The sequence below is a fragment of the Leptonychotes weddellii genome, chromosome 8 (genome assembly GCF_054177405.1).
Source record: "Leptonychotes weddellii isolate Sample4059 chromosome 8, ASM5417740v2, whole genome shotgun sequence".
In the NCBI taxonomy this organism is placed as follows: domain Eukaryota; kingdom Metazoa; phylum Chordata; class Mammalia; order Carnivora; family Phocidae; genus Leptonychotes; species Leptonychotes weddellii.
Genome location: NC_138376.1, coordinates 46204964 through 46232077, shown reverse-complemented (window position 1 = coordinate 46232077; position 27114 = coordinate 46204964). Strand labels below are relative to the sequence as shown.

At 37.3% G+C, this 27114-nt stretch overlaps 1 protein-coding gene across 1 annotated transcript; it reads left to right on the top strand.

Moving 5' to 3' along the window:
- LGSN (lengsin, lens protein with glutamine synthetase domain) lies at positions 1-27114 on the top strand. Its single transcript, XM_081827580.1, has 6 exons — positions 1-121; positions 12175-12206; positions 13154-13331; positions 14046-14243; positions 20030-20196; positions 25830-27114. Exons 1-6 carry the CDS (start codon positions 1-3, stop codon positions 27027-27029), a joined length of 1896 nt encoding a protein of 631 aa, XP_081683706.1. The 3' UTR covers positions 27030-27114.

Below are 27114 nucleotides of genomic sequence, written 5' to 3'. Positions count from 1 at the left end.
ATGAGGTTAACTGCAAAAAACACAGCAGCTGAACAAAGGCTCGATGAATCAAAAGGGCAGATTGTATGTGTGAAGAAAATCTCCCAGGATGATTACTTCCCCAACAGGAACAAATTCCTCGGTAGAATCTTCAGCGAAAATGAACAGTTACTAATCTTAGATTTGGTATTTCCCTAAAGAATATTTTAATGAGATTCTCTATTGAAAACAATGTCATAAAGTCCTGTATTCAGCCAAACTCTTAGCAGTAGTGAACAGAAAATAGATCAAAAACACATTCTTATTCCCAAAAGTAGACCCTATGTGTGTATGAAGTTGCAAATTGAGGGAAATGGCAGCATCATAATAATTAAAATCTATTTATCAAAAGCCTTGTGTGTGGTCCTGAGCTGGGTGATACTGCCAAGCGAGTTGGGGAAGATCTGTTCTCTGCCCTGTAGATGATGCTTATGCCTCAATATCGGTGAGGTAGACACAAAGGAAAACACCTACACAGGTAGACACAAAGGGGTGATGCTTCCATATTGCAGGAAGAATGCATCCCATGTGGGTGAGACCAGAGGTTCATTCTGCTCTGTAGTCTGTATCATCTCTGTGTGTGTGTGTGTTCGTGTGTGTTTGTGTGTGTGTTGGGTCATTAAGTGCAGCTCTGTGGGAGGTTATGATTGACTTTCTAGAAGTAGGACTCAAGGCTAGAGATTTCCCTACTGCAACTTACCCAAATTTCCCCTGCTTTATGCTTGTCTGTGCAACTCTATAAAGACTTCCTGATTCTATTTTTATATTTTATACATGTTTGGTCTCTTAAAATTCAGTTTTGTTTTCAGATTTCAAGGTTTTTAGTTCATTTTATATTTGTTTTTATTTACCTCGAATCTATATCCCTTGAAGTGCCTCTCTAAATGTTAAAAATTAGGACTGTGTTTCACATGCAGTGGTTAAGAGTATACTCCTCGAAACCGGAATGCCCGTGTTTTAATCTTGGCTCGACTACTTACTATCTGAGTGAGATGTGACAAATTATTGGATTTCTTTGTGCTTCATTTGGACGTTAATAGTACCGACTGCAAGAGATTTTGTGGAGAGATTAAATGAATTAATATGTGTTCAGTGCTTAGAATAGGGCTCAGAACATAGTGAATAACAGGAGTTATTCATCATATATACTTTATTATGTTGTAGATGACCAGTAATCTCTCCCCTAAGTTTTCATTTTTATAGCCTTGTAGAGTTTTGCACTTCTTCTTTCACACAGTAGAATTTTATTTGCCTTTCTGTATGATAATAATAACAATTCTATGTGGTATACATTTATATAAATAAACACATATTGATTCACTTCTAGCCCATTAATGTTTTCCTACGGACAGTGACTAGAACTATATTTAGTATTCTAGCCATAAGCACATCATATTTTTTTTGAAGATGGAACATCTTCTGCTGTCACATTTAAAATATTCTTTTTGATGAGCCCCAATATTTTTATCTGCAGCAGCCTATTAGCTGATATCTTCACTGACAGTTTTATAATGTTCTTGGATCTTATTTCACACTGTATTATAGAAATCGTTGCCATAAATATGTATTACATACTATATGTATATTTAAATTTTTCCATAACTCTTCTCTCACCTTCGAAACATATCTGTTGCATTTCTGCCCATCACAAAACCTTCAAAAATTACTTGGATCCTATTTACACTGATATTTTTGAGACAAAATCTCCATTTCTTGGGAAAATATGGAGATTTCTTTTTTAGTAAAAAAGAAAGCCGGTGCTAGCACCAAGTTCAGGTAATTGGCCAAATTCTTTTTTTTTTTTTTAAAGATTTTATTTATTTGAGAGAGAGAGAGAGCATGAGAGGGGGAGGGTCAGAGGGAGAAGCAGACTCCCCGCCGAGCAGAGAGCCCGATGCGGGACTTGATCCCGGGACTCCAGGATCATGACCTGAGCCGAAGGCAGTCGCCTAACCAACTGAGCCACCCAGGCGCCCTAATTGGCCAAATTCTTAATCCTTTATTATTTTAGCTTCGTTTGTTATTTAGCTTCATATTGTGAAAATAACATGGTGTTAGACGTTTATAAAGCATTTTTTCCCTCTCTGAAACTATTGGCTATGCACACTTTTCTCATATACAATGTTCTGTTGCAGATTTTGCATTGCCTTACCCCCAGAGGTGAGATTTGTTTCAGGCTTGTTGCTGCTGTTGCATATTTTGCCATCTTGTTGGGAATGGAAGTGAGATCCAGAGATCTTTGCATTATTTACATTGTGACATTTCTTTCACATAGAAGCTCTTTATAATGATGGCTCCTCTATAATTCTTGGGTAGAGGTGGGTAAATAGGTGGGGCAAGGTTCCATCTAACCTACTAACTTGGATCTAGGTTATTTTATTGCAAAAGTGGTGAGCATATGTGGTGGAAGAAATGGAAACTCTCTAGGTCATTCCTGACATTTGACTATCTAATCCTTCTACCCCTTCCACAGATGTGCTCGAGGATGAGAAGCTTGACCCATATACAAATAGCCCATCCCATTTTTAGCCATGATATTAAGTAAAACTCTGCTTCTCTGTAACTTCCAAGAAATTTATCTGTGTTTACCTTCTGTGCTTAGTTTTACCTCAAAAGATAGGGATGCTACTGAACTCTATGTTGAATTGTGAAGTTAAAAAAAAACAAACACTTGAATTTCCTGCTGCCTTTTATATAAAACTGCTCAATATTTAGTTTTTAAGCAACATTTTTAGTTTTCAATGTTTTATTGCCTGTAAATTTTGTAAATAGGATGAAAAAATGAAAGAAGAGTTTGCAACTACACATTTGGATTCTGCTACTTGCTAGGTGTGAAGTCAGAGGAGTTACTGCAACTTTCAGAGACTTAGCTGTTTCCTCAGGAAGATGGTTCCATAGTACTTTCCTCATTCATATGATATACCCATACCACTTTTTATCATGGACTATATTTATGTTCAATGGAAAAACAAGTAGCTCATCTTTATCTCTCACAGAGCATCCAGACCTATATGCCTGGCCTCTTTTAGATATTCACTAAGTACTTGTTGAGTAAATGAATGAATTTCATACAGAGGGTGGCCCCAGTAGGTCACCTGTCAACAAGGGGTATGAATGTACTGTATCTATTCTCTTCAATTTCTCTTTTTGGTATATTTCAAAATATGTCTAGTCCCAATCAATATTGACACGTTAAATCATTACTAGGAACAATTATTAAAGAACTTATATTAGAAAAAGAACCATTATAAGAGTTACTTGGAGCAGTAGAAACAACTCTTTCTGAAAATATTTGCTTGTCAAAAATCTAAAGGTTAGAGGGAAACAGAGGACTCTTACTGTTTTTTAAGTTTTTGATTTTACTTTATGAGCTTCTGACCTTCGAATTTTTGCAATGAAGAGTATTACATTTGTAATAAAGAGTAAATTATAACAAAAATCTCTGGAAATTCCATGTATTCAGATGGAATCTCCTAAAATGCAATACAGTTTAAGGATTAAAATTCTTTATAAATATGCAGATGAAGGTCTAGTATTAGGGATAAGTAGATCTGTGGTTAATGTCTCCCTAAGAGTGTCTTATTTTCTTTAAGTTGGGAAATGGTGGTCATTTGGGTCCGTGTCCTTAATGATCTCAGGGACTCTAATTTAGTGTAAGACTAAGGTGACTTTGCAGAAACAGCTTGATTGAAGGAGTGAATCACTTACTAGGCCATAAAGAAGTGTTCTAAGTTTTCAAATAAGCTTCCAAGTGATTCTTATTTATCTGGCTGGTGAACTAGAGAACTAAAAAGGAGAATACTTTGGACTGGTCTTGAGTAAGACAGGGAACAGGTCAGAATAGAAGAAAACATATTTAATTACTAAGACAATAGAAAGGAAATATTTTGTAGTTTTGGTTCTTTTTAATTTTAGTTTATATTGTTCCTTAATGTTTAGAAAATTCATTTGAAATATCACATGTTTTAGTTATGCTATGAGGAAGCATAGGAAATAAGATTTTGTTTATGTCTTAAAGGGAGTAATTATAACCTTGAAGATAATGTGTGGCTTTGAGGATAAATACAGTGAAAAAATCTTGAAAGAAAGGTGGAATTAGTGGGGTAAAGGGACAGAGTCACTGTGGAGCAACTTGTCACCAGCAGTGCTTCTTTTTCTCTTACCTCTTCTTCAGAAAACTGAGGGAGTCCATGTAATATTTTATCTAGGAAAAGTGTTTTAATTACATCAACCTACTGAGTTATCATCAGATCCTATTGGACATTCAATGATATTTCATTTTGAATCATTCATGAAGGAGAGATCTGAGTCAAAATTTCCTTCTGGCCTTATATTTCAACATGGTAGGCTTTGGTTGTCATTCATTTATTAGAAAATATTTACTCAATTCCTATTTTATTCTAGTCAATATGTTCAGCTCAATGATACATCTAATATGCTACCTTCTAGGGGTCTCCAATCCCTTAACTAGGTTCCCCTTGTCAGTCTTTCCTGAGTTCGTTTCCTATTCCATCTGTCTTGGATTCCATATCTCATTATTTTAGTCTTTCTTGCAAATATCCTCAACTTATTTTTGTTGTTGTCTTCCTAAGTTTGTATCCTCACCAAACCTCAATCCTGTGTTTTTCACTTCTCTGAAAGAGCTTTGCTGCTTGAAAAATAGTTTACCTGTGCAGATTTGATGCCACTATAACTTAAAAATCTCCAGTTTCTGTGGGGCACTGAACACTTTTGTTCCTTGAGTTGTTTTTTTTCACCTTCTCTGCTAGAATGACGGCAAACCATTTCCATTCTCCTTAAAGCTTTAGTCTTCCAGATGTATACTGTCTGAGCATCTCCCACCTAGCAGAGAAAATTGGAAGCTCCGTAACTGGCTGCCTTTCTTATCCAGAAGAGATAAGAAAGATCAAGGATTTAAAATTAGTTTCATTTTCAGATTCTGCCACCTACTGGGTCAACTTAATTGTCCTGAGGCTCAGTTCTGTCATCTGAAATCCCTCTGTCCTTTCCTCCCCCGAATTTTCCTTTCCTCCTTACTTTTTCTCTTCTCTCCTCCTTCTAACATTCTAGCTTCTTCTCTTCCTCTTATGGAGGAGGATATATTAAAGTTAATCCCTTCATTTCAACTCTAGTTTCCGTCTTTTCTACCCTTTCAGGGACCTTGCTTTGTCCCTTTTCTTCTCTCTTCAACACCTCTATTAACTCCTTTCACAAAGCATTTAAATATGTGTAAGTCTGTTCTTCCTAAAAGCAACATAAACTTTTCTTAGTCAGACCCCTATGCACTTTCCCAGTGGTCATTGCGTTTATGTCCTTCTTCTTCTTACTTTTGAATTGTATCTCCTGACTGTCTCCCTTTAATGGTAGAGAACATTTCTGGCATGCTTATTTTATGTAGACCCTGGACTAAGCACCTCTCATTCCTCCTCAACTCACAGCAATCTGGCTGCTGCTGACATCCTCCCACCGAACCTGCTTTACCGATGCCTGGAGGGACCTGGGTCGCAAATACAATGGTCTGGTCTTAATAGCAACCTTGTTTATAGTTTCAGTAGTTGGCCTATTGGTGCTCCCTTCTTTTAATACAGCTTTTATTTCTCGTTATCAGTGAAACCACTCTGTCCAACTTTTTCTTTCACCTTCTGGTCATTTTTACTCTGACTGCTTTTTTGGGGATTCCATTCCTATGTCTACTTAGTCAATACTGTTGTTTCTCAGTTCTATCTCAGTCCTCTTATTTTCTCAGTCTCTGCTCTTTCTCTTAATGATTCCCACCACTTTCAGGGCTGTGCTTTTTTCCTTCCATTTTATCTTTTGGATTCTGACCCATAGGGCCAATGCTTGCTGGATGCCTTCAGATGATACAGTTATCGTAGATTCCATGTATTCAGAACAGAACCCAGCAACTCCACTCTCAGGTCTCCTCCTCATTCTGGGTTCCCTAGTCAGAAACCTGCCTGGCACCTTTGACCCTCTGTCTCTTGCACCTCCTATATCAAGTCCGTCACTGAACTGCCAAATCTACCTCCCAAATATATCTGTAGTATGCTCATTTTCTCCCCCACAGCGGTTACTGTAGTCAGATCAACATCATCTCTACCCCAGATTGCCCAAGTGGATATTGGGGCTATAAGTAGTTCCTTGTTTTATAGCTGCAATGATCCTGAATTCTAGAAGGACATCTAAATATAGTCTTGGCACCTAAGGAACCACAATACTTAGGTTAAACTAATCATTGCCTTTTGGTGTGGAGAAAAAAGTATACAAATGAAGAGTTAATGATACTGAGAATTATTTTACAAAGCACTAAGTAAGATCTCTAAGAGGAGGCTAAACATTTACCAGTTGTGATGAAGAAGACAATAATTATGAGTTATTTTAAACAGATTTAAAATTTAGTAAGGGATCTACTTTCACTGGGAATTTGAGAAAATTAGCCATCTTTGAATGAAGTGGCTAGAGCAAATTGTCCAGGGGGTTAATTTTGAGCTGTGACCAGAACAGCAGATAACTGTTTCCCTGGGACAAACTAGATAATCGGTAAGAGCCCAGGAAAGAAGAAAACAGTGTGGGTCAGAGGAATGATAAAACTAGTTTTGCATGGATGGAGATAAAGTTTGTGCATAAAAGTGGCTAGCTGTGGAGTCTGCAGGGATTGGTGAGACCGGTCTTTGCAGGGTCTCAGAGAATACTAATATGAATTTTTCCTGAAGGTGATGCAAAATTGTGGAAGTATCCCAAGCAGAGAAATTATAAGACCAAAATTGTGATTTAAAGAAGCACCATGGGCAGTAGTCTGGAGGATGGGGAGAAGTAGAGAACGGAGGGAAGACAGTTTCATGTAACCATTCTGGTAATCCAGGTGACACAGATAGGAAATGGAAGCACTCATTTTTAAATGGTGAATTCATTGAACAGAATTACCACAACGTATTTAACTCTTCCCACTTCAATGTGTGCTGCTTTCAAGTTTTTGTTATAACAAAGGTGGCATTGGACATGCATACAACTTTATATATTTTGTATTATAGTCTTAGAACAAATTGCCAGAAGTAGAACTAGTAGTTAACAGGTATGGATATTTTTAGATTAGTCGATGTAAGTTTGTGATGTGTTCTTTGACGTATCTCTTCTGTAAATATTTTGAATACATTTTCCTCCCTTTTTCTTTGAAGAGCACACATTAAGGAAACTGAAGGCATATTCATATTCTTTTACATTTGGTAATCATTGATCTTTTTTACCATTATTTCTAACAGAGGTTAAAACTTGATGAGATTTTTTTGGCTTGCTTTCTTTGTCATGCACCCCTATCATTAATGAAATCAGAGTGTTTGGGAAATGCATTAATGATTATACCTCAGACTACAGCCAGTATACAGAGGTCAAAACAAAGGTTTTTAAAGTATCGATAGTAAAAAGGTAGCTGTTAGTGAAAATTAAAATCAAATGAATAAAATCAGTGATATTTAGAATCTAAATAACACCAGTTAATGCATTGAAGGGAAACTTATTAGGTCAAATTAGGGTCTAAATTTAATGGTTGGCAGGATCCCTTTAGGTGAAACCTCTTTTAGTTAATTTGATCAAGGCACTGAGTTGAAATGCAAAATGACAAACTTATATTAAACCATAAAACAACTTTCAAAAGAAACAATGTGATGAGAAAAACATGAATAATGAAAATTCTTGTGATATGAAACATTCTTTAAGGCCAGTCCCATGTATGAGCAAATGAGTCATCTAATGGAATGATAGCAGAAACATTTCTGAAGCAGGAAAAGCTTCTCTGTTGGAAATGTCAAATCAAGTCAGGATCAACCTGTTGTAGTAGAATTTGGGGTTGTCTAAATTAAGCATGAATTAGATTTGCATATTTATGCCATGCGATCAAAATGAAATTGCATATCTGTACTTATGCTTGTGGTTCTTCCAACCTGGTTTACTTCACCTCTATCTTCAGCTTAAGTGTCCCTTCTTCTTTTTAAGCTTGGTCTAGTTTCCCTGGCTGTCTAAAGACAGTTTATAAAATACTCTGCCTGTTTAATAATAGCAGTACCACAGAGTCTGAGCATGAGTATATCGGTCACAGTACCCTCTCTGAGAACCCTCAGACTGCTTGATATACCCTAACCTCTCTGAGAGGTTCTCCTAGTTTATTGTTCAGAATCTAGAGCTGTTCAGATAAGGGATTAGTGCCTGACTTAGTAAGAGCCATCTCCCTTGAGTCAGGGAGGGGCCCATGTGGTAACCTAGAATGAGGTATCTTCCCAACAGAGATCCCCAGTAATGCATGGTGCATAGGTAATAATAATCAGGATTAACATCTGTTCTCTAGTACTTACTATACATCAGGCACTGCTTGTCCAACATAATGGTGCAACCAGGAGATTTGTAAATTGGAAATATATTATTGAATGCGTGATAAATGGTGAAAAGTTTCTAAACTAGTTGGTAAGCATGTGCTGACAAGAGTCCCTTAAGGCTCCTCTCAACCCTTTTTTTTTTTTTTAAAGATTTTTATTTATTTATTTATTTGACAGAGAGAGACACAGTGAGAGAGGGAACACAAGCAGTGGGAGTGGGAGAGGGTGAAGCAGGCCTCCTGCTGAGCAGGGAGCCCAATGCAGGGCTCGATCCCAGGACCCTAGAATCATGACCTGAGCTGATGGCAGACAATTAACGACTGAGTCACCCACGCGTCCCAACCCTCTTAACTTCCATAGTTATCCTACTAATCCTCTTGGGCATTTGGACCTTTCCATGATCCATCAGCTAAAGAGTTAACATCTGGCCCTGTAGGGGTTCTCTAGAACCCTGCCCTGGCTTCCCAGCACCCCAACAATGACACACGAGTATTCTGATGGTATTCATTCAAGATGCATTAAGTACTTGAACTCTTGAGCCAATTGCCTGGGTTCAAATCTTAGCTCCACCAATGATGAGAAATGTGATTTTTGAGCTAATTAGTCTTTTTTGACTCAGTTGTCCTCATATCTCAGATGAAGAGATAATATATTTATCTCAAGGGGTTGTTTTTGAGACTAAATGAATTCATACATGCAAAGTATTTAGAAGAGAGGTGACATATAGTAGATAAAACAAAAGCATTTTTTAATTTTTATCAGCTATCATAAGAGTTAAATGTTTTGAGCATCATCTCTCAGTACCACATTAGATACCAGTGCTCGGGAAAAGATTCGTGGCCACTGCTGCTGTTCTTGTGCGGGGGCCTGTAGAAAGGCTGCATATTCTTTTTTTTTTTTTTTTAAAGATTTTTTATTTATTTATTTGACAGAGACACAGCGAGAGAGGGAACACAAGCAGGGGGAGTTGGGAGAGTGAGAAGCAGGCTTCCCGCAGAGCAGGGAGCCCGACGACTTGGGGCTCGATCCCAGGACCTCGGGATCATAACCTGAGCCCAAGGCAGACACTTAATGACTGAGCCACCCAGGTGCCCCAAAAGGCTGCATATTCTGAACTGCATTCAAGTCTTTTTGAGACCTGGCTGTGTGGAAGTTGAGAAACTTTCTTTTCTTCTTTATTCCCTACCTTATACCTTAAATTAATTGCCAACATTAAAAAAATCATTAAATTTCACACAAAAATCCAGACTTCTGGCATTCGTTGGAAATTTGGAAAACTGGCAATACAGGGTCCATGTTTTGTCATGGCAGTGATAGGCTGGAGCCGGGGAGGGCTTCTTCCCAGAAAGAGGTTTCAGCTCTGGTGGTTACTCTCCAGCCCTCTGCGTCTCTTTGTTATCTGTCTGGTATTTGAGTTTGCTATCTCTGAACTAGGGTGACCCTAAACTATGTCCCTTTCTTTACAACACGGAAGCCTTAAACTTCTATAACAACATTTGATTGCCTGTACTAAATTATAAGACTGTTTATGAAAGATACCATGTTTTATTTGGTTTATTTCTTTGACTTTGCCTTACCATAGGAGGTTGCCCATAGTCCTCACTGTCTGGATGGATGAAGTTTAAGCTGGTAGTGACTTAAGATGGTTTTAAGCCTTATACAGAGAAGAGTTATAAAAAATATGCAAATGAAAAAGAATATACAATTGAGGAAGTTGAGTCAACACATTTTTACGAGTCATACAGATAATATTATATAACAGAAGTGAAATTTACTCCAGTTCAACTGTCTGGCTATAATGATGTGGGAAGCTCCTCAAATAATTCCCATTCTTCCTTGGCAGTCATATGACCTTGAACAAATCATTTAACCCCTGTGGACCTATATCTGCTTTGGCAAAATGTAGGTAATAATAAATGTTCCCTTGATGTTGTTGTATTAAATGAAATATAAAATATTGCCTGGTTATGAAAATACTTGTAAAATGTGAATATACTTGCTGGGTATATTTATATTTATAGCAGAGTTTACAGATGAAAATAACAAGTCTTCAGAAGAACTTGCTACTTAGTGGAAAAGTCAAAATCAGAACCCAAGCTTCATGAATCTTAGCTAGTTGGCTTTTTTACTGAAACATTATCATATTGTAACCAAATACAATTGAAAGATTTAGGAGAATAAAAACATTCTACTGGGGGCAGGGTAAGCCAGGGATCCAATAAATTAGGTTCAGCTGTTAGAGCTATGTCTATACTTTGATCATCCTTGTATATAAAAAAAAAATTCAAAGGACTGAGCTAAATGTATTCTTCATTTGAAAAAAAATTCTTTGGAGCATCTATTATGGAGTCAGAGGCATATATTATGACTTAGTTCTTGGACCTTTATTGATGAAAATCTCAGGTTAGTAACTAGGTGAATTGTCTTGGTTTTTTCTTAAACTTTCCCTTTTGATCTGGTCTATATGAAAGCAGGTGAATGTTATTAAAATGAACTTTCTCTAAACTCAAATCTCTGGCATTTAAAAAGTAGAATGGCATTTTGGAAATTGGAAGACCTGTTTGTAACCTGCATCTCTCATTCACTATTGTGGTCTTGGGCAAGTTATTCTGGGTCTCACTTTTTTCATTTGTAAAATGGAGATTCTATTACCTTGAGGTTTATGCTGAGAAATGTGCCTGACAAAATGCTCACTTTTAGCACATTGTTATTCAATTGCAGGTTAGAGTTTAAAGCTGAAAGAAATCTTAAAGTCTATCTCATTTGATTCCTTTAATCTGTATGTGAGGGGATCCCCAATGGGTAAAACGAACACAAATGTTAGTCTGTTCAATTTCCTTTTGTATTTATATACCTGACCAAGTATTTCATTTCTAAACAAGACTTCTCCTTTTTTTTGTTTTTTTATTATTATATTATGTTAATCACCATACATTACATCATTAGTTTTTGATGTAGTGTTCCATGATTCATTGTTTGCGTATAATACCCAGTGCTCCATGCAAAACGTATCCTCTTTAATACCCACCACCAGGCTAACCCATCCCCCCAGCCCCTTCCCCTCTAGAACCCTCAGTTTGTTTTTTCAGAGTCCATAGTCTCTCATGGTTAGTCTCCCCCTCCGATTCCCCCCTTCATTCTTCCCCTCCTGCTATCTTCTTTTTTTTTTTAACATATCCTTTTTTTTTTTTAAGATTTATTTATTTATGTGAGAGAGAGAGAGAGTGCACGAGTGCGTGCAAGCAGGGGGAGGGGTGGAGGGAGAGAATCTTCAAGCAGACTCCCCGCTGAGCCCAATGCTGAGCTTGGTCTCAGGACCCATGAGACCCAAGCCGAAACCAAGACTCAGAATCTTAACTGACTGCGCCAGCCAGGTACCCCTAAACAAGACTTCTTAATAAAGCTAGGGTCATGTATTTATAAAAACACTTATCAAAAATGCAATTACATAATGTGTATTTCTGGCAATGTAATTTTAGAAATGGTGAATATGTACAATAGGCTAGTATATCACTGTCAGAATTCTATCGGAAGTGTATTGGAAAAATATTTAAATAAAATAATAAACTGCTAGAAAAAAATAAACTACTATATCTCACAATAAGTATCACATCATCCAAATACAAAATTATCTGGAGTAAAAGGGAACAAAATTTTCTAAGATGTGAAATTTTAAAATGAAAAAAAAGATTTTATCTTACAAAATATATCTTTTTAAACATAGTAACAATAATAACAATGTGTCATAATTACATATAAATACAAGTTAAATTATTTTTTCTTCTTTTAGCTTTTGGAGACCGAATTGATATTGACAAATGGGTACAGCTGTTCCCAGCAACAACTCTGGACACATATTTAGAATTGCTCCAAGATATGGAGCCTTTCAGAATCTGCTCTTCAAAAAGACAATAGCTCAAAATGTTAGACTATAGTTTTTCACCCTGCCCCTGCCCCTTTCTTCTCCCTTCAAACTATAATGAGGGTTTGTAAAAAACCTAAAAATATCGATGTCAGCTTTTTTTATTTTTATTTTTCTTCAGTGTTAGCTTTTGTGTCCTGGGATGGCAGGGGTGAGTCCACCCACTCTTGGTACAGAGATGCCTGAGCTCTTCACCCCTCGGCCCCTGCTTCACTGCCCACCTCCTTGCTGGGAATAGTCCTCGGCAGGTCTATCAAGGAATTCTGTCAAGGATTAGAACTAGATTGTACAAGTTAGGTTATTTTGTTTGAAAATATTTTTTAGATTTTCCCAAGCTATAAAACTGTTTGAGTATAACACTTGTTTTACACATACAAAAAAACAGTATTTTGTGAATGCAACTGATTTTTGAAGTAAAGTAAATATTGATGCAATAAGGATGAGGGTGAGAAAAAAGAATAAAATCGAATTCTTCAGCTACTTGTAGATTTGGTCAGAAGGTTAGAGATTCTAAAAAAGATGGAAATCATAAAAAGAGGACGTTGAAGCCAAATTGGGTTTGGTAAAATATTTTTAGGAATGGATAATATAAAATATCCCAGAGTAAAAAATAAAGATAGAAATCTTCACTAGTTGGACAAGATCTTAATTTATTTAATGACACTCCCATACTACATATAAAAGGAGCACAGAATATCCTGACTGTAAGCAGAATATTGGGCTTCTTAATTTTGAATTATTCAAGAGCATGTGGAAGTGACAAAATTTACCTCATTATCAAAGTCTCTTATATTCCCTTGAAAACTTAGCTCTCTAGTTGTCATACTTTCTTGACATCCAAATTTAGTTGCATGCAAGATCTGTTATTTGGCTTTTTGTCTATGAATTATTACAGGATACGAGAGATGAAGGTAATGAGACTGAAGCCAGCAGGATGAGTAAATTAAGAAGAACAAGAAAGAAAGTCACAAAACAGCATGTTTTCTCAACTGAAGTAGGAGAAACGGATATGTCCAACTCAAAAGGTATCTTAGCTACTTTGATCCCTCAGGAATATGATGTCAGTGACAATCTCTATTTGGTTCTCCTTTTTATAAAATTTTTCTTTTCATCTAAGGGAGAAGCAAAAACAAAGAACTAAAATTTATTTCTACATAGGCAACACAAAAGATAGCAAATGTAAGGGTTTAACGTAAATATATAAAATTAACCATTCAAAATATTCAGAATTGAAAAGGAGCAGAACTAGGATGGTAGTGAGGGAAAAAAGAAAGAACACAACAGAAGGAACATATATGTAAGAAGGGAATCCTATTTCTTCTCTGAGATCAAGTGTAAAGATCATTACTAAGGATTTGGGAGACAACAGTAAAGATGTGGAACAAGTTTTCATATCACTTGCTGGAATTCCAACTAGACTCAGTAGATCTGAAACAGTGCTGGAACTAGGAGTTAATCAAACAAGAGACTCAGTCCAGGAACAGTGGTGTTCCAAGGCAGGGGCAGTAGGAATGGCCAGTGCATGATAACAGTAAAAAGCAATCAGAGTTTAAGTTTTCTACAGACAACATACCCCTTTATGGCCCACAACCAGGGCAGACCATTCTCATTGCCCTTCATTTGGTATGTCATTGCCTGGGAATAAATTATTTTCTCAAAGATTCCTCTCCATATCATGTTAAAAGACAGTTGAAAAGAAAGGCAGTGTGTTTTAACATTTTTTTCTTTATTTATTAAAGAAAGGATCAGAAACCAAATGGTGTGCCACAAGTTGGGGGATGTGAACAAACCAGTTGTGGGACCTGGCTCGGCAGACTCTCATCTGCAACAAGATGACAAGGACTCCGAGAATCAGACAACAGTGATAAAACCATCACCCCTCCAAACATCAGCCAGTGCTCCTTGTCGTGAATTTAACACAAACTCCAACCATACTGGTAAGGACTCTGAAACAAACTGACATATGATTCTAGCCACCAATCCCAAATTTGTATTTGAATTAAAGATAATGTGGCATTGACTGAGGAATGTTAGTCTGGGAGTCAGGAGAATTTATACACCTATCATTTATAAAAGACTTTATAGTTTTCTTTAACCACTAGGCTGCCCGTCTAGAAAATGGAGTGGTTGCAATATATGATCTTTCTGGTCTTTTCTAAAAGTGAATTTTCTTATTCTAAGTTTCTGGCTTATCAATAGTGATATAACTATTTTGGCCTATCAGAGTATTGGTTAAAAATCTTTGGGATCCAAGTTAAGTGCAAACTAGTTAAAATGAGGTATTTATTCCATAAGGGAATCTGTGAAGACAGGGTTGAACAAACAAGGTTTGGAAAGGTAGAAATAGAGCAGGGTGTGAAGTTAGAAGGCCACTGTCCACCAGGCTACCCTCACTACTGACACCAATTGCAAGTTAGGGAATTCCCCAAGACTAACCCTAGTTTTGATAATTTGCTATAAGGATTCACAGAACTCACTGAGAGCTATTATATTCAAGGTTATGGTTTATTACTGTGAAAGAATACAGATGAAAAGCAGCCAAGGGAAGAGACCCAGTGGGGAGAGTGCAGGAAAGTTCTAAGCATGGAGCTTCCATTTTTCTTCTCCCAGCGGAGTCATGGACAGGACCACTCTTTTGGCAATGATATGTGAAAATATGCATGGAATTTTGACAACCATGGGAAGCTCACCTGAGACTTGGTGTCCAGAATTTTTGGGGGGGCTCCAAAGTGGGGCTTCATGTGGCTGACCTTAGTCTCCAACTTCTCTGGGAGTCAAGCTGATACCACATGACTCAAAGCTCCCAGGATAAGTGACATTATTAGATTTTCTAATGTGGCCCAGAAGCCCCAGAAGCCACAAAGACACTCTTGTCATGCAGGACATTCCAGATTATCCTCCAGGAGCCAAGGGTAAAGAGGTCTCCTTTGGCAAGGTTAAATTCTTTATGACACACAGGGCTTAAGGAAGAACTAGAGCCTGGAAGTGAATGCTGTCAGGATTCCATACATATTCATTTTCTATTGCCAGCATAATGAATTACTACAAACTTAGTAACTTAAAAGAACACAGTTCGTTATCTTTTAGTTCTATATGCCAGAAGTCTGGGCTGTGTCCTCCGGTTTCTCTGATTCAGATTTTGCAAGGTTGAAGTTAAGGTCTTGGCCATCTGGATTCTTATCCAGAGATTCTAGGGAGTGCGTTCAGATTGTTGGGAAAATCCAGTCCCTTGGGGTTATAGGATTGAGGTGTCTGTTTCCTTGCTGACTGTCCACTGGGGTGGCCCATAGCTCCTGGAAGCCTCTCTCTGGTCTGGTGTCTCAGGACCAAGACAATCCCTCAAATACTTATGTTTGGAACCTCTCGAAATTCTCCTTCTTCCACACCTCTTTTCTGCTTACAGCTGGAGGAAGTTCACTGCTTTTAAGAACTCTGGATAAACCAAGACAATATCCTTATTTTAAGGTTATAGCTTTACTTGCATTTGCAAAGTCCTTTTGGGCCTGCAGTTTAACATATTCTGCAGGTTTCAGGATTTAGGATGTGAACTTCTTTGTGGGCAGTTCTACCTATCATGGCATCTCTCATCTCTGCAATTTCTCTGTGCGTTGGCTTCGTGAATTTCTCCGTGAAATGAAGATGAGCACCGACAGCCTAGCGTCAGGCACTATCAGTCCAAATGCCACAGGGGCCAAGTAAATAATACAAATGACTGAGATGGGCTGGTGTAAGGAAACGGTCAGTGAGGCTGGCTTGTGAGAAACTAGCACAGAGGGGCGCCTGGGTGGCTCAGTTGGTTAAGCGACTGCCTTCGGCTCAGGTCATGATCCTGGAGTCCCTGGATCAAGTCCCGCATTGGGCTCCCTGCTCAGTGGGGAGTCTGCTTCTCCCTCTGACCCTCCCCCCTCTCATGTGCTCGCTCTCTCTCAAATAAATAAATAAAATCTTAAAAAAAAAAGAGAGAGAAACTAGCACGGATTTTGACAAACTGTGGCCCACTGGCCGTTTTTGGTAAATAAAGTTTACGTATTGTCTATGACTGCTTTTGTGTTACAATGGCACAGTTGAGAAGTTGCAGCAGATACCATATGGCTTACAAAGCTGCAAATATTTACTATCTGGCCCTTTATAGAAAACATTTGCCAATCCTGGATTAGAGGATATATGCCCCATTTCAGGCCACCTCAGAGCTCTAGCCAGTGGTTGCTATGGAGAAATAACCACCCAGTGTTACCAAATTTAGTGTCTTCAAGAGAAGCTTGAACTCAAGATTTTTGTACAAAATTTTCAGATATGTAGGTGTTGACTATTTTAAAAGTTTCCAAACACTGGGACAAGAGCCACATTGGCTCTTCTGTAGTTTGTGGCCCTTGTTTTATATACTCTTGAATGTACTTTTCCCTTTTTGAGTTGGTATTTCTGAAAGCTCAATGTCTATTCAATCTGCCTTTTATAAGTGACCATGGCTTGTCACAGACAGACAACATTTCTCCAAGGCCTTCTAGTTGCTATAGAGCTTTGAGGTTTTATTTTAATTTTTCATTTTTTTTAGTGTTTTCTTATTTTTTCCCCTAAATACTCACAGCAGGAAAACTTCCTCTGTAAAAGCAGATTGATTTAATTTATTAGTCCTCTGAGGGGGTGGGAAAGGAGAACACCTCCGAGGAACCATACTGTAAGAAAAACAAATGAGTCCCCGAACTAGCAATTATCTGCCTGCTATTCATCATGTGCATCTGGGAAAGTCTGACCAAAAGGTTTAATTGTAACTAACAAGTACGATTTATTTGAAGAAAAGAAATTCAGACAATGATTCAGTAAGATTAGTTGATTCTTTGAAAATTAAATTAGATGGGATAGAGTTCTCCTATTTGATGAAAGAATTAAACTTTCAAATGAATAAAATGATGCTTAAGATACTGCAATATGGGATGCCAATTTCTACTTGTTAATTAGACAAGGTCAAATCACCCAAGGTGTATTAATTAATTAATTTACTCACACACCCCGTTATTAAGGGAATAGTCATTGAGCGTGTGTGATATGGTTCTATGGCTGCGGGTCCTGGGGATATAGCTGCAAGTAGAGCTGAGCCCCTTTTCTCCTGGAACTGATATGCGAGTGGGGAAGGAAGAAAGTAAGCACGTGATTCTACAATACGGTGGGTGGTGATGAGGACTCTGAAGAAAATGGAAATGGGATGATATATTATCATGGGCTGAATTGTGTCTCCCCCAAATTCACAGGTGGCTGGAGTCCTCTCCCCTCATCCCTCACATGGTGGCTGTATGTGGAGATAGGGTTTTAAAAGAAGTAATTAATGTTAAATGAGGTCTATAGGGTAGGCCCTAGTCCAACATGACTCGTGTTGTTGTATGAAGAAAAGATTAGAACACACAAACAGAGGGAAGATCATGTTACAAGCCAACGAGAGAGGCTCTCAGAAGAGACCAACACTGTTGACACTTTGACCTTAGACTTCTACCCTCTGGCACTGTAAGAAGATAAATTCCTGTGTAAGCCACCTGGTCTGTGGTATTTGTTATGGCAGCTCTAGCGAACTAATACTTACTGTCCAGCCATAGTGCAACGTGGCGATCTTCAAGTGAATCAGGGGTTAGACCTGTCTACGTTGTGATCAAGTCTCATAGAATTAATACTCCAGGTGATTATGTTTATTTATTTTCAGCACTTTTAACCATGGCAAAGTATTCTGCCTTTGCATTCGATGGCATATGTATTGTCTATAGTTCTCCCATTCAAAAATAAAAGCTCTATGGGGGCAGGGCTTTTTCTGGCTTCTTCCTAGAGATATGTCCCATATAAATAGTACATGGTCACTAAACAACCTATCTTGAGTGGATGCATATTTTTTTTTTATTTTAAAAGAATGCATATTTGTTGTAGAAACATTAGAAGATACAGATAAGGCAAAGAACTAATAAGATTGTCTGTGATCATATTACTGGCGAGCCCATGACCTTGCTCCTTTAGTAGGAGATGCCTACTGATTTTTTTTATGTTTTTTATGTTTTTAAAATATTTATAGCTTGTATGTAATTCCATATTATTTTTAGAATACTGCTTGTCTGAAATTTTCCATATTTTAAAATGCTATTAATTTTATTTTCTGTAAGGAGAATTGTTTAACTTGGGCAGAACACCCAATTCTTCAGGATAGGTTAAGAAGACAGCAACTGCTAATTTAGCATGAAACATTTTAATTGCTACAGCTTAATTGTTTGTGTTAAATGGAAGGTAGTTATAAAGCCTCAGGAGTCTCAGAGTAGCCAAATGTATCAGTGACAGGACATTATCTCTAATATGTCTGTATAGGTGGAACCAGTAATTTGTTTTCCTCATGCTTCATGTACTTAAAAACTACTTAATCTGTGTTTTTAAACTGTCAATCTTCATGCTTATTTTTAAAGCCAATTATATCTCAAAAAAGGATATTCAGGTATCACTTTAAAATTATAGGTGCTCAACATCGGTGATGTGACAGATTGATGGGTATTCAGATTCAGACATGATGATGGTACCATTACCAGGGGTAGAGTAATTGTGTTCACTTTATGTGTTTAAGAAGCACTTATATGGTGCTTAATGTCTGCTAGGAACTGTTAAATAACTTGCTTAATCATCACAACAAGCCTATGAAGTGGATAATATTGTATCAATGAGAAAGCCCAGGCTCGAGAAGTAAGAAAGTGTCTAAGGCACAGGCAGGATTCTAAGGGAGGCAGATGGTGTCAGTGTTTATGTTGAATCTCTATGGTCTGCTATCTCTTCTGAAAGTTTGGACGGTAGCTAACATTTGTGATACGTACTACGTGCCTGACCTTTTTATATGCTTTGGATATATTCATTCATTTTATGGTAATGAGTCACCCACTGGGAGTTAAGAGGTCTGGTTTGTAGCTTCAGTTTTGGCAATGAACTGAGAGTGATTTGGACTACCTCATTGTACCTCTCTAGGACTCAAGCCAGCAAGTCGGTTGGATTAGGTGATTTATTGCCAAACTCTCTTCTAGCTCTGAAGTTGTAGAATTTGCAGTCTATCTTAAATATATATATTTAGGTTTCTGGTTTTAAAAATTGAGTCATCAGTCTAGACTTTTCATCTCTTACACTCTCATCCTTGAAAAACAATTTTATTTGCTCATTTATACCCATATTAGGGTTTAAATTTGACAGAGATTCAGATGCCATTATAAAGCCCTTTTGGCAAACAAAACAAAAAACAAAAAGTGCAAATCCGCAGAAGATAAACAAAAACCAAATAATTTTGCCTTTAATCATACTGGAACTTTTAGGTATTACCAGTTAGTTCAAGAAGCTCAGGCTTTTTGATGATAGTCCTCTGGATACAGACTTGTATGGTGCCTAAGCTATCGAGTCATGCAAACGTATCCTAACTTCCACAAGCGAAGGCATTTTCCGTTAGGTACGTACATATGATATTGCTCTATGCTTATTCAAATAATGTTAACTTACCCTCAGCCCCAAGCGCTAAACAATCTCTTAGGCTGTTTAGAGACCACGTTCTTGGGAATATGGTAAAAGCAGAGTAAGAAAGGTAAGATCTCCAACTGTAGGTCAATGACATGAGTATATGATGATTTTGTTAACAATCATGATGCCTAAGTCACTACTCTGTAGTCTCCGTTTGTTTTTCAGTTCATCATGATCTAATGACTTAGGGCCATCTTCTATTCTACAGATAACACCAGGGACGGCACTCAAATTCCGACCACACCTTATCTCTCCTCTAGAATGAAGCACATTAAACAAGAGATGTCCAAAAATCACCTTCAGTTTGTGCGATTTGAAGCAACAGACCTCCATGGTGTGTCCAGATCTAAGAGTATCCCTGCGCAGTTTTTCCAAGTGAGTTTTACAGGTAGAGTTATGATTGAATGTAATTTCATGACCATGAGCAAGCAAATGGTCCTTACTACTCTTTCTTATTTTCTTGTAATCTATACAGTAATTAAAGCTGAAAACCAATAATTTATTTTGTTTTTTCCCTTGTCCCTCCCCAAACACATTATTGCTTTGTAAGGAGCTGAACATATACTTTCAGGGCCCAAATAGCAATTCCTTTACCCAACAGAAATACAAAACTAATTAAGACTGGTAATTTTAGACTTTCGGCCTTGAATAATTTCCCTCCATAGAATTATCTTTTCTTTCTTACTGCAGTTATGGAGATTATATTTTGTTTGACATGAGAAAATTGCAACAGAAGACCCAAGAGCAAATATAAAATGAAAAAAAAAAGATTAAATAGAAAGAATTTGCTAGATAAAAAGCATATCCATTTCAGGTTCTAATTCTGATAAGAAAATACTCTATTGTTGTTGGATGACTTAATAAATATCATTAAGTTCTTGAAAATAGTGATATCAAGAAATATTGTATTTTTGGATATGTTTTGAGACTTTCTGAGATTTTTTTCAGTTTATGTCATGTATTTGTTTTAATGAAGGATTTATTGTGTCATTGAAACATTTCTTAGAAGGAAGGGACATCTGTTAGTATTATATATGAAAGTACCAAAGTTAAGCAACCTCTAAGTTTATTTTTAAGGTATATCTTCCTTTTATCACTTTAGTATCCAATTGTAATTTTCTCATTTGCTTTATGTTGGGAAGAACTGGGCATCTTCAAAAATACTTTTTAAAAGAATTCCAACAGGTTCAAATTTGTTTCTTAAAAATGCTCAACTTCACTCATCATCAGGGAAATGCAAATCAAAATGACAATGAGATCTCACCTCACACCAGTCAGAATGGCTGGTATCAAAAAGACAAGAAATAACAAGTGTTGGCAAGGATGTGGAGAAAAGGGAACCCTTGTGTACTGTTGATGGGAATGTAAATTGGTGTAAGCACTGTGGAAAATCACAGAATGGAGGTTCCTCAAAAAATTAAAAGTAGAAATACCATACCACCCAGTAATTCTATTACTAGGTATTTACCCTTCAGAAATGAAAACATCAATTTGGAAAGATACATGCACCCCTATGTTTATGGCAGCATTAAGCTAAGATATGGAAGCAGACCAAGTGTCCATTGATAAATGAATAGCTAAAGAAGATGTGGTATACATATACAATGGAATATGTCTCAAACATAAAAAGGATAAGATCTTGCCATTTGTGACAACATGGATGGAGCTAGAGGGTATTAGGTTAAGTGAAATAAGTCAGACAGAGAAAGACAAATACTATGTGATTTCACTTACATGTGTAATCTAACGAAACAAATGAACAAACAAACTGAAACAGACTCATGAATGCAGAGAACAAACTGATAGTTTCCAGAGGGTAAGGGGTAGGGATGGGTGAAATAGGTGAAGGCAATTAAGAGGTACAAAACTTCCAGTTATAATTAAGTCATGCGGACGAAGAGTACAGCAAAGGGAATACAGTCAATAATATTGCAATAACATTGTATGGTGATAGATGGTGACTACACTTATCTTGGTGAGCACAGCATAATGTGTACAATTGTTGAATCACTATGTTGTACACCTGAAACTGATATAACATTGTATGTCAACTATACTTAATAATAATAATGAAAAAAAAAAAAAGAAACAACCCCCCCCAAATTTGTGTCTTAAGAAATCCTTTAGACCTGCCTACAGACATTGTTTTCTCTTCATCCAGGCAAGAATACATGTTGGTTAATTTTGATAAGAAAATGTGAAATTTACTGTGGACAGGCCGAGAATCTAATTTATCTGAATTTCTTTCAATCAGTAAGAAAACACAACTGGCACTTCAGGCACTTGCCGGAGACCTCAATATAAAACTGTTTGCTATTCAGTTTTTGTCAAACCCTCATCATTTATTCCACTAATGGCATCTCAAAAGCTACATATTTAGAATATTATTTTAGTTCCTTAAAGAAATTCTTTTATGAAAATATAATTTAATATGCTCCCTACACTTGCTGGGGATTGATATAATTGACATAAAAAGAAAATGTCTGCATTGGTTTTTTTTTTAATACTATTGAAAATACTTTCCATTATCTCATTCAATGTCCAATATATTAGAATCAATTTTTTTCTTCTGGAGTTTACACCGGGAAAAAGTTTGTCTATTATAAGAATTTTAATATAACTTATCATACTTCCTCTCAATTGCTGTATTTATTTTTAGCCTTAGTTTGCTAATACAAATTCACTTTCTCATTTCATTACCTAGTCATTGTTTTATTCTTATTTAATGATCACATAGTATCTATTTATTTTTTAACAAAACACTTTAAATTCATTTTGGAACTTGTGAAGGTGTAAGTAATAGTGAGTATTTACATCATGAGTATTTGTAATTTAAAATTAATTCATTTTGGAAAATTTATTGCAAATGGACATAAAAAATAAGTTCAGCTGTGCAAAACAATATAAACAACATGTGTCTGATATAAATACAATTCTGTGTGGGGAACTCATTAAACAAAGAATGGAATCCATGATTTAAATTTGCCGATAACTTAGTGAAAAGTAATTTCAATCTTTCTAAAGTAATTTTTAAACCTTTTGCTATTTGTGGAAAATAAAATGTCAATTTAAAAATTATAGTTAGACCGTGAAGGGGGATATAGGAGGTAATATAATCCATATGATTCATTTATAGATGAGTGAAATGAGGCCCGGAAAAGTTAAGGAAAGCTTTCTTAAAATTATACAGGCAATTAGAGGCAGATCTGGGATGTCCAGCTGTGATTCTTCACTTCCAGTTCCAGTCTCCTCCTTCCCCGCTCCTCCTCCTTCTTTTCCCTTTTTTACTGCACCTACAGCCTCCAGCTCAGCTTTTTTTTCTTTTTTTTAAGATTTTATTTTTAAGTAATCTCTACAGCCAACGTGTGGCTCAAATCCACAACCCCAAGATCAAGAGTTGCATGATCCACCGACTGAGACATCTAGGCTCACCCAGTTCAGCTTTTATATTTCTTTTTATTCTTTATTTGAGCTAAGCATTCTTCCTTACTAAAGAAACAATATTGATTTTTTAAAAATAAGCCACCTACTAAGAATAGAGGAAAAGACTGTTATGCAATTGGAAAAGGCCAAATGGGGAAACTCTGATGATGATGGTGGTATCTACTTTTTAAAGAAAACTTATCATATGCCTGGCACTGTGCTAAATGCTTTACAAACATAAGCTGATTAAACCTTACAACTAACTTACACTGTCTCTGTTCTAGTAAAAGACTAGTTTTTTACATTTAAATTATATGCAGATAATGTGGATTCTTTCTCTCTTTGATCTAATCAAAACATGATATATTGCAATAGAATTTATAACTAATTCTTTGGTGGCCTTTACTGTGGTCCAAATTTCCGTTATCATAGAGATTTGAGCTATTTTGCAAGAGTTTTTATTGAATCCCTGGTGATCTATATTAGAGTATGAAGTTGTCCTAGTGCTTTATATTTATAAACACACTTTAAGATCATTTGTTGTCATGAGTAAGACATGTTTATGTACATTTATGTATTTCCCACCACTAATAAAGAGTCATTTGAATTCAGAATGTCCAAAAAATAAGAAAGAAAATGACAGTGTTAAAAAAGAGTGGTCAGAAAAATAGAGATTAAATAGTCTGAAGAATGAAGTGTGACTTTTTCCTATTCTTTAAATTTGTGAAGGCCTAGCGGAATGAAATGGTAACAAGTTGTTCCCTATTGTTCACAACCAGGTGAATACAAACACAAATTTCAATTGCAGGAACTCTTGGAAGTCTCATGAATAAAATACATTACCCTTCATTTTAGGAATATACAGAGCTAACATACAGATTTTCAAACTAAAAAATTGAAAAGTAGGGAAATAACATTATTTCTTATAGTAAAAATTCACATGAAAGGATTTCATACTAAAGTCCTCAAAAATTCCACAATGCCTCTGTGTGTGTGTGTGTGTGTGTGTGTGTGTGTATACAGGTCCTTGAGGGAATTGAAAAAAATTAAGCGGGTACTGAAGAGTGCTTGACTTTCTGAACTTTACTACCAGCAAAAGCAGATTTGGATCAGCCAAGTCAAATGGCATTTGAAAGTATATGGATAGATGGTGGCAAGTGAGGGAGGCAATGGCTTGCAGTCAAAGGAGAAGAGGGACCAGTGTGGTCTCTGTTAGCATCAGCCCCTCTTTGGGAGCTATGCTCTTTGGGATTGGAGGTAATAGAAGAAACAATTTGGCTTACAGAATGTTAGTGTGTTTTATTAACCTCATGATACACACTGACATCATGGGAACCAAACCTTATAGCTAGCAATTCCCCTACTATTAATGTAAACTGCAACCCACAAAGCCTTGTTATATTGCTATGACACAATTTCTAGAAACTGTTTTACGTATCTGCTCAACTTGATAACCTCATCATGTCCCTGTTGTCTGGCATATAGCAAAAGTTAAATAAATGACCAAGTCCACTGACACCAAGAGGTCTATGACTAGAAAGTGCCTTAGCAACCTTCTAGTCTAACACTTTTGTTTCACAAACTGGGAGGCCGATGCACTTAGTCCAGTGATTTGCTTAACTTTGCACAAGTGGCGAATGAAAGACTTAGGCCTAGAAGTCAGATTTGGTGACACCCAGTGGGTGGCTGACCTGAAGGCGATATCACGTTTTGGAACTATAGCTTTGGAGAGATAGGTCCACACTCACAGGCAAAGTTTCTGGGACTGGGAGGCTATGATGTATTCATTCTGAGTGGGTTGTAAAAGTGGATGCAGAGAGGATTGCAGCTGTCAGCAGACCAGGCTCCTCGTTAGGATGACTGTCCTGTGTGTCCTAGGCCTGACCACCGTCAGGTCTCTGGGAAGGGCTGAGGATTCTCAGTTAACTATAGGGATTACAATAGAATAAGCTAAAATAAAACCTTATCTGAGATACTAGCAACTATGCCATAAAATAAAAAGTACTTTAAAAAGGACTAGGTTATGATCATTTCAAGTAATTTCACAAGGCTTTACTTTTGTCATTTGCTATAAAGACATTTTCTTTATCATTGTACCTTTTATTTATGACTGCTATTTTCAGACCCCAAAGCATATAAAGCCTTGAAGACTAAACATATTAAGAGTCGTTTATAACAGTAACTCAGGGGTTTATTTTAAAATATTTTAAATTTGGGGGCCCCTGGGTGGCTCAGTCCGGTAAGCCGCCAACTCTTGATTTTGGCTCAGGTCATGATCTCAGGGCTGTGGGATCAAGCCTGCGTGAGGGCTCCATGCTCAGCAGGGAGTCTGCTCGAGGATTCTCTCTCTCCCTCTCCCTCTGCCCTGCCCTCCAGAGTCTCTCTGCCTCTCTCTCTCTCTCAAATAAATAAATATATCTTAAAAAATAAAATATTTAAAATTTATTTGATATTAAGCTAGTGTTAATCAACATATGTTAAAGACTTCTTTTTCCCTCATTAGCAATGTGTCCCCCCCTCCACTCCACCCTTTCGTTTGCTTTCAAGTGTCAAAACCTGATTGCTCTGTCCTTCAATTTCTTTAGGAAAAAGTGATCCATGGCGTTTGCATGCCCAGAGGTTATCTTGAACTGATACCGAATCCTAAGGATGAGGAAGTGGATCACATAAGGGCAACATGTTTTAATAGTGACATCGTCCTGATGCCTGAGCTCTCAACCTTCCGGGTCTTGCCGTGGGCTGAAAGAACTGCCAGAGTGATATGCGACACATTCACTGTGACTGGGGAGCCTCTTTTGACTTCCCCACGGTACATCGCCAAGAGCCAGCTGAGCCAGCTACAGGACTCTGGCTTTTCCCTGCTCTCTGCCTTCATCTATGATTTTTGCATTTTTGCTGTGCCCGAAATTATCAATTCAAAGACCATCTCTTTTCCTGCTTCAACATTGCTAAATAATCATGACCAGCCTTTCATACAGGAACTCGTTGATGGCTTGTATCACACTGGAGCCAATGTCGAGAGTTTTTCCTCCTCTACCAGGCCCGGTCAGATGGAAATCTGTTTTTTGCCCGAATTTGGCATCAATGCGGCTGATAATGCATTCACCCTCAGAACAGGTGTCAAAGAAGTTGCGAGGAAATATAATTACATCGCCAGCTTTTTCATCGAGACTGGATTCTGCAATTCAGGAATTTTGTCTCACAGTCTCTGGGATGTCGGGGGGAAGAAAAATATGTTCTGCATCAATTCCGGAGTTGAAGAGCTCACGATCACTGGGAAAAAATGGTTGGCAGGGCTCTTGAAGCACTCTGCTGCCCTCAGCTGCCTGATGGCTCCCGCTGTTAGCTGCCGAAAGCGTTATTCCAAGGAGAGTAAAGACCTCAAGGATAGTGTGCCTACAACGTGGGGATACAATGATAACAGCTGTGCTTTTAATATCAAGTGTCATGGTGAGAAAGGCACCCGGATAGAAAATAAACTGGGCTCAGCGACTGCAAATCCATACCTGGTGCTGGCGGCGACCGTTGCTGCAGGCTTGGATGGACTTCAAAGCAGTGATGGTGTCCTGGCCGGTCCGGATGGCAGCACAGACTTCTATCAGGCCAAATCTTCCGAGATCCCTTTGAAACTGGAAGATGCTCTTGTGGCCCTGGAGGAAGATCAGTGTCTGAGGCAGGCCCTGGGGGAAACTTTTATTCGCTATTTTGTTGCCATGAAAAAATATGAGTTGGAAAATGAAGAAACAGATGCTGAGAGAAATAAATTCTTAGAATATTTTATTTAGACTAGAACCCTTAACTATTCTTTTGGAGATGTGGTTTTTTTTTTAAGTAGCTGATCTCCCAGGAAGAAAAGATTGGATTTTTATA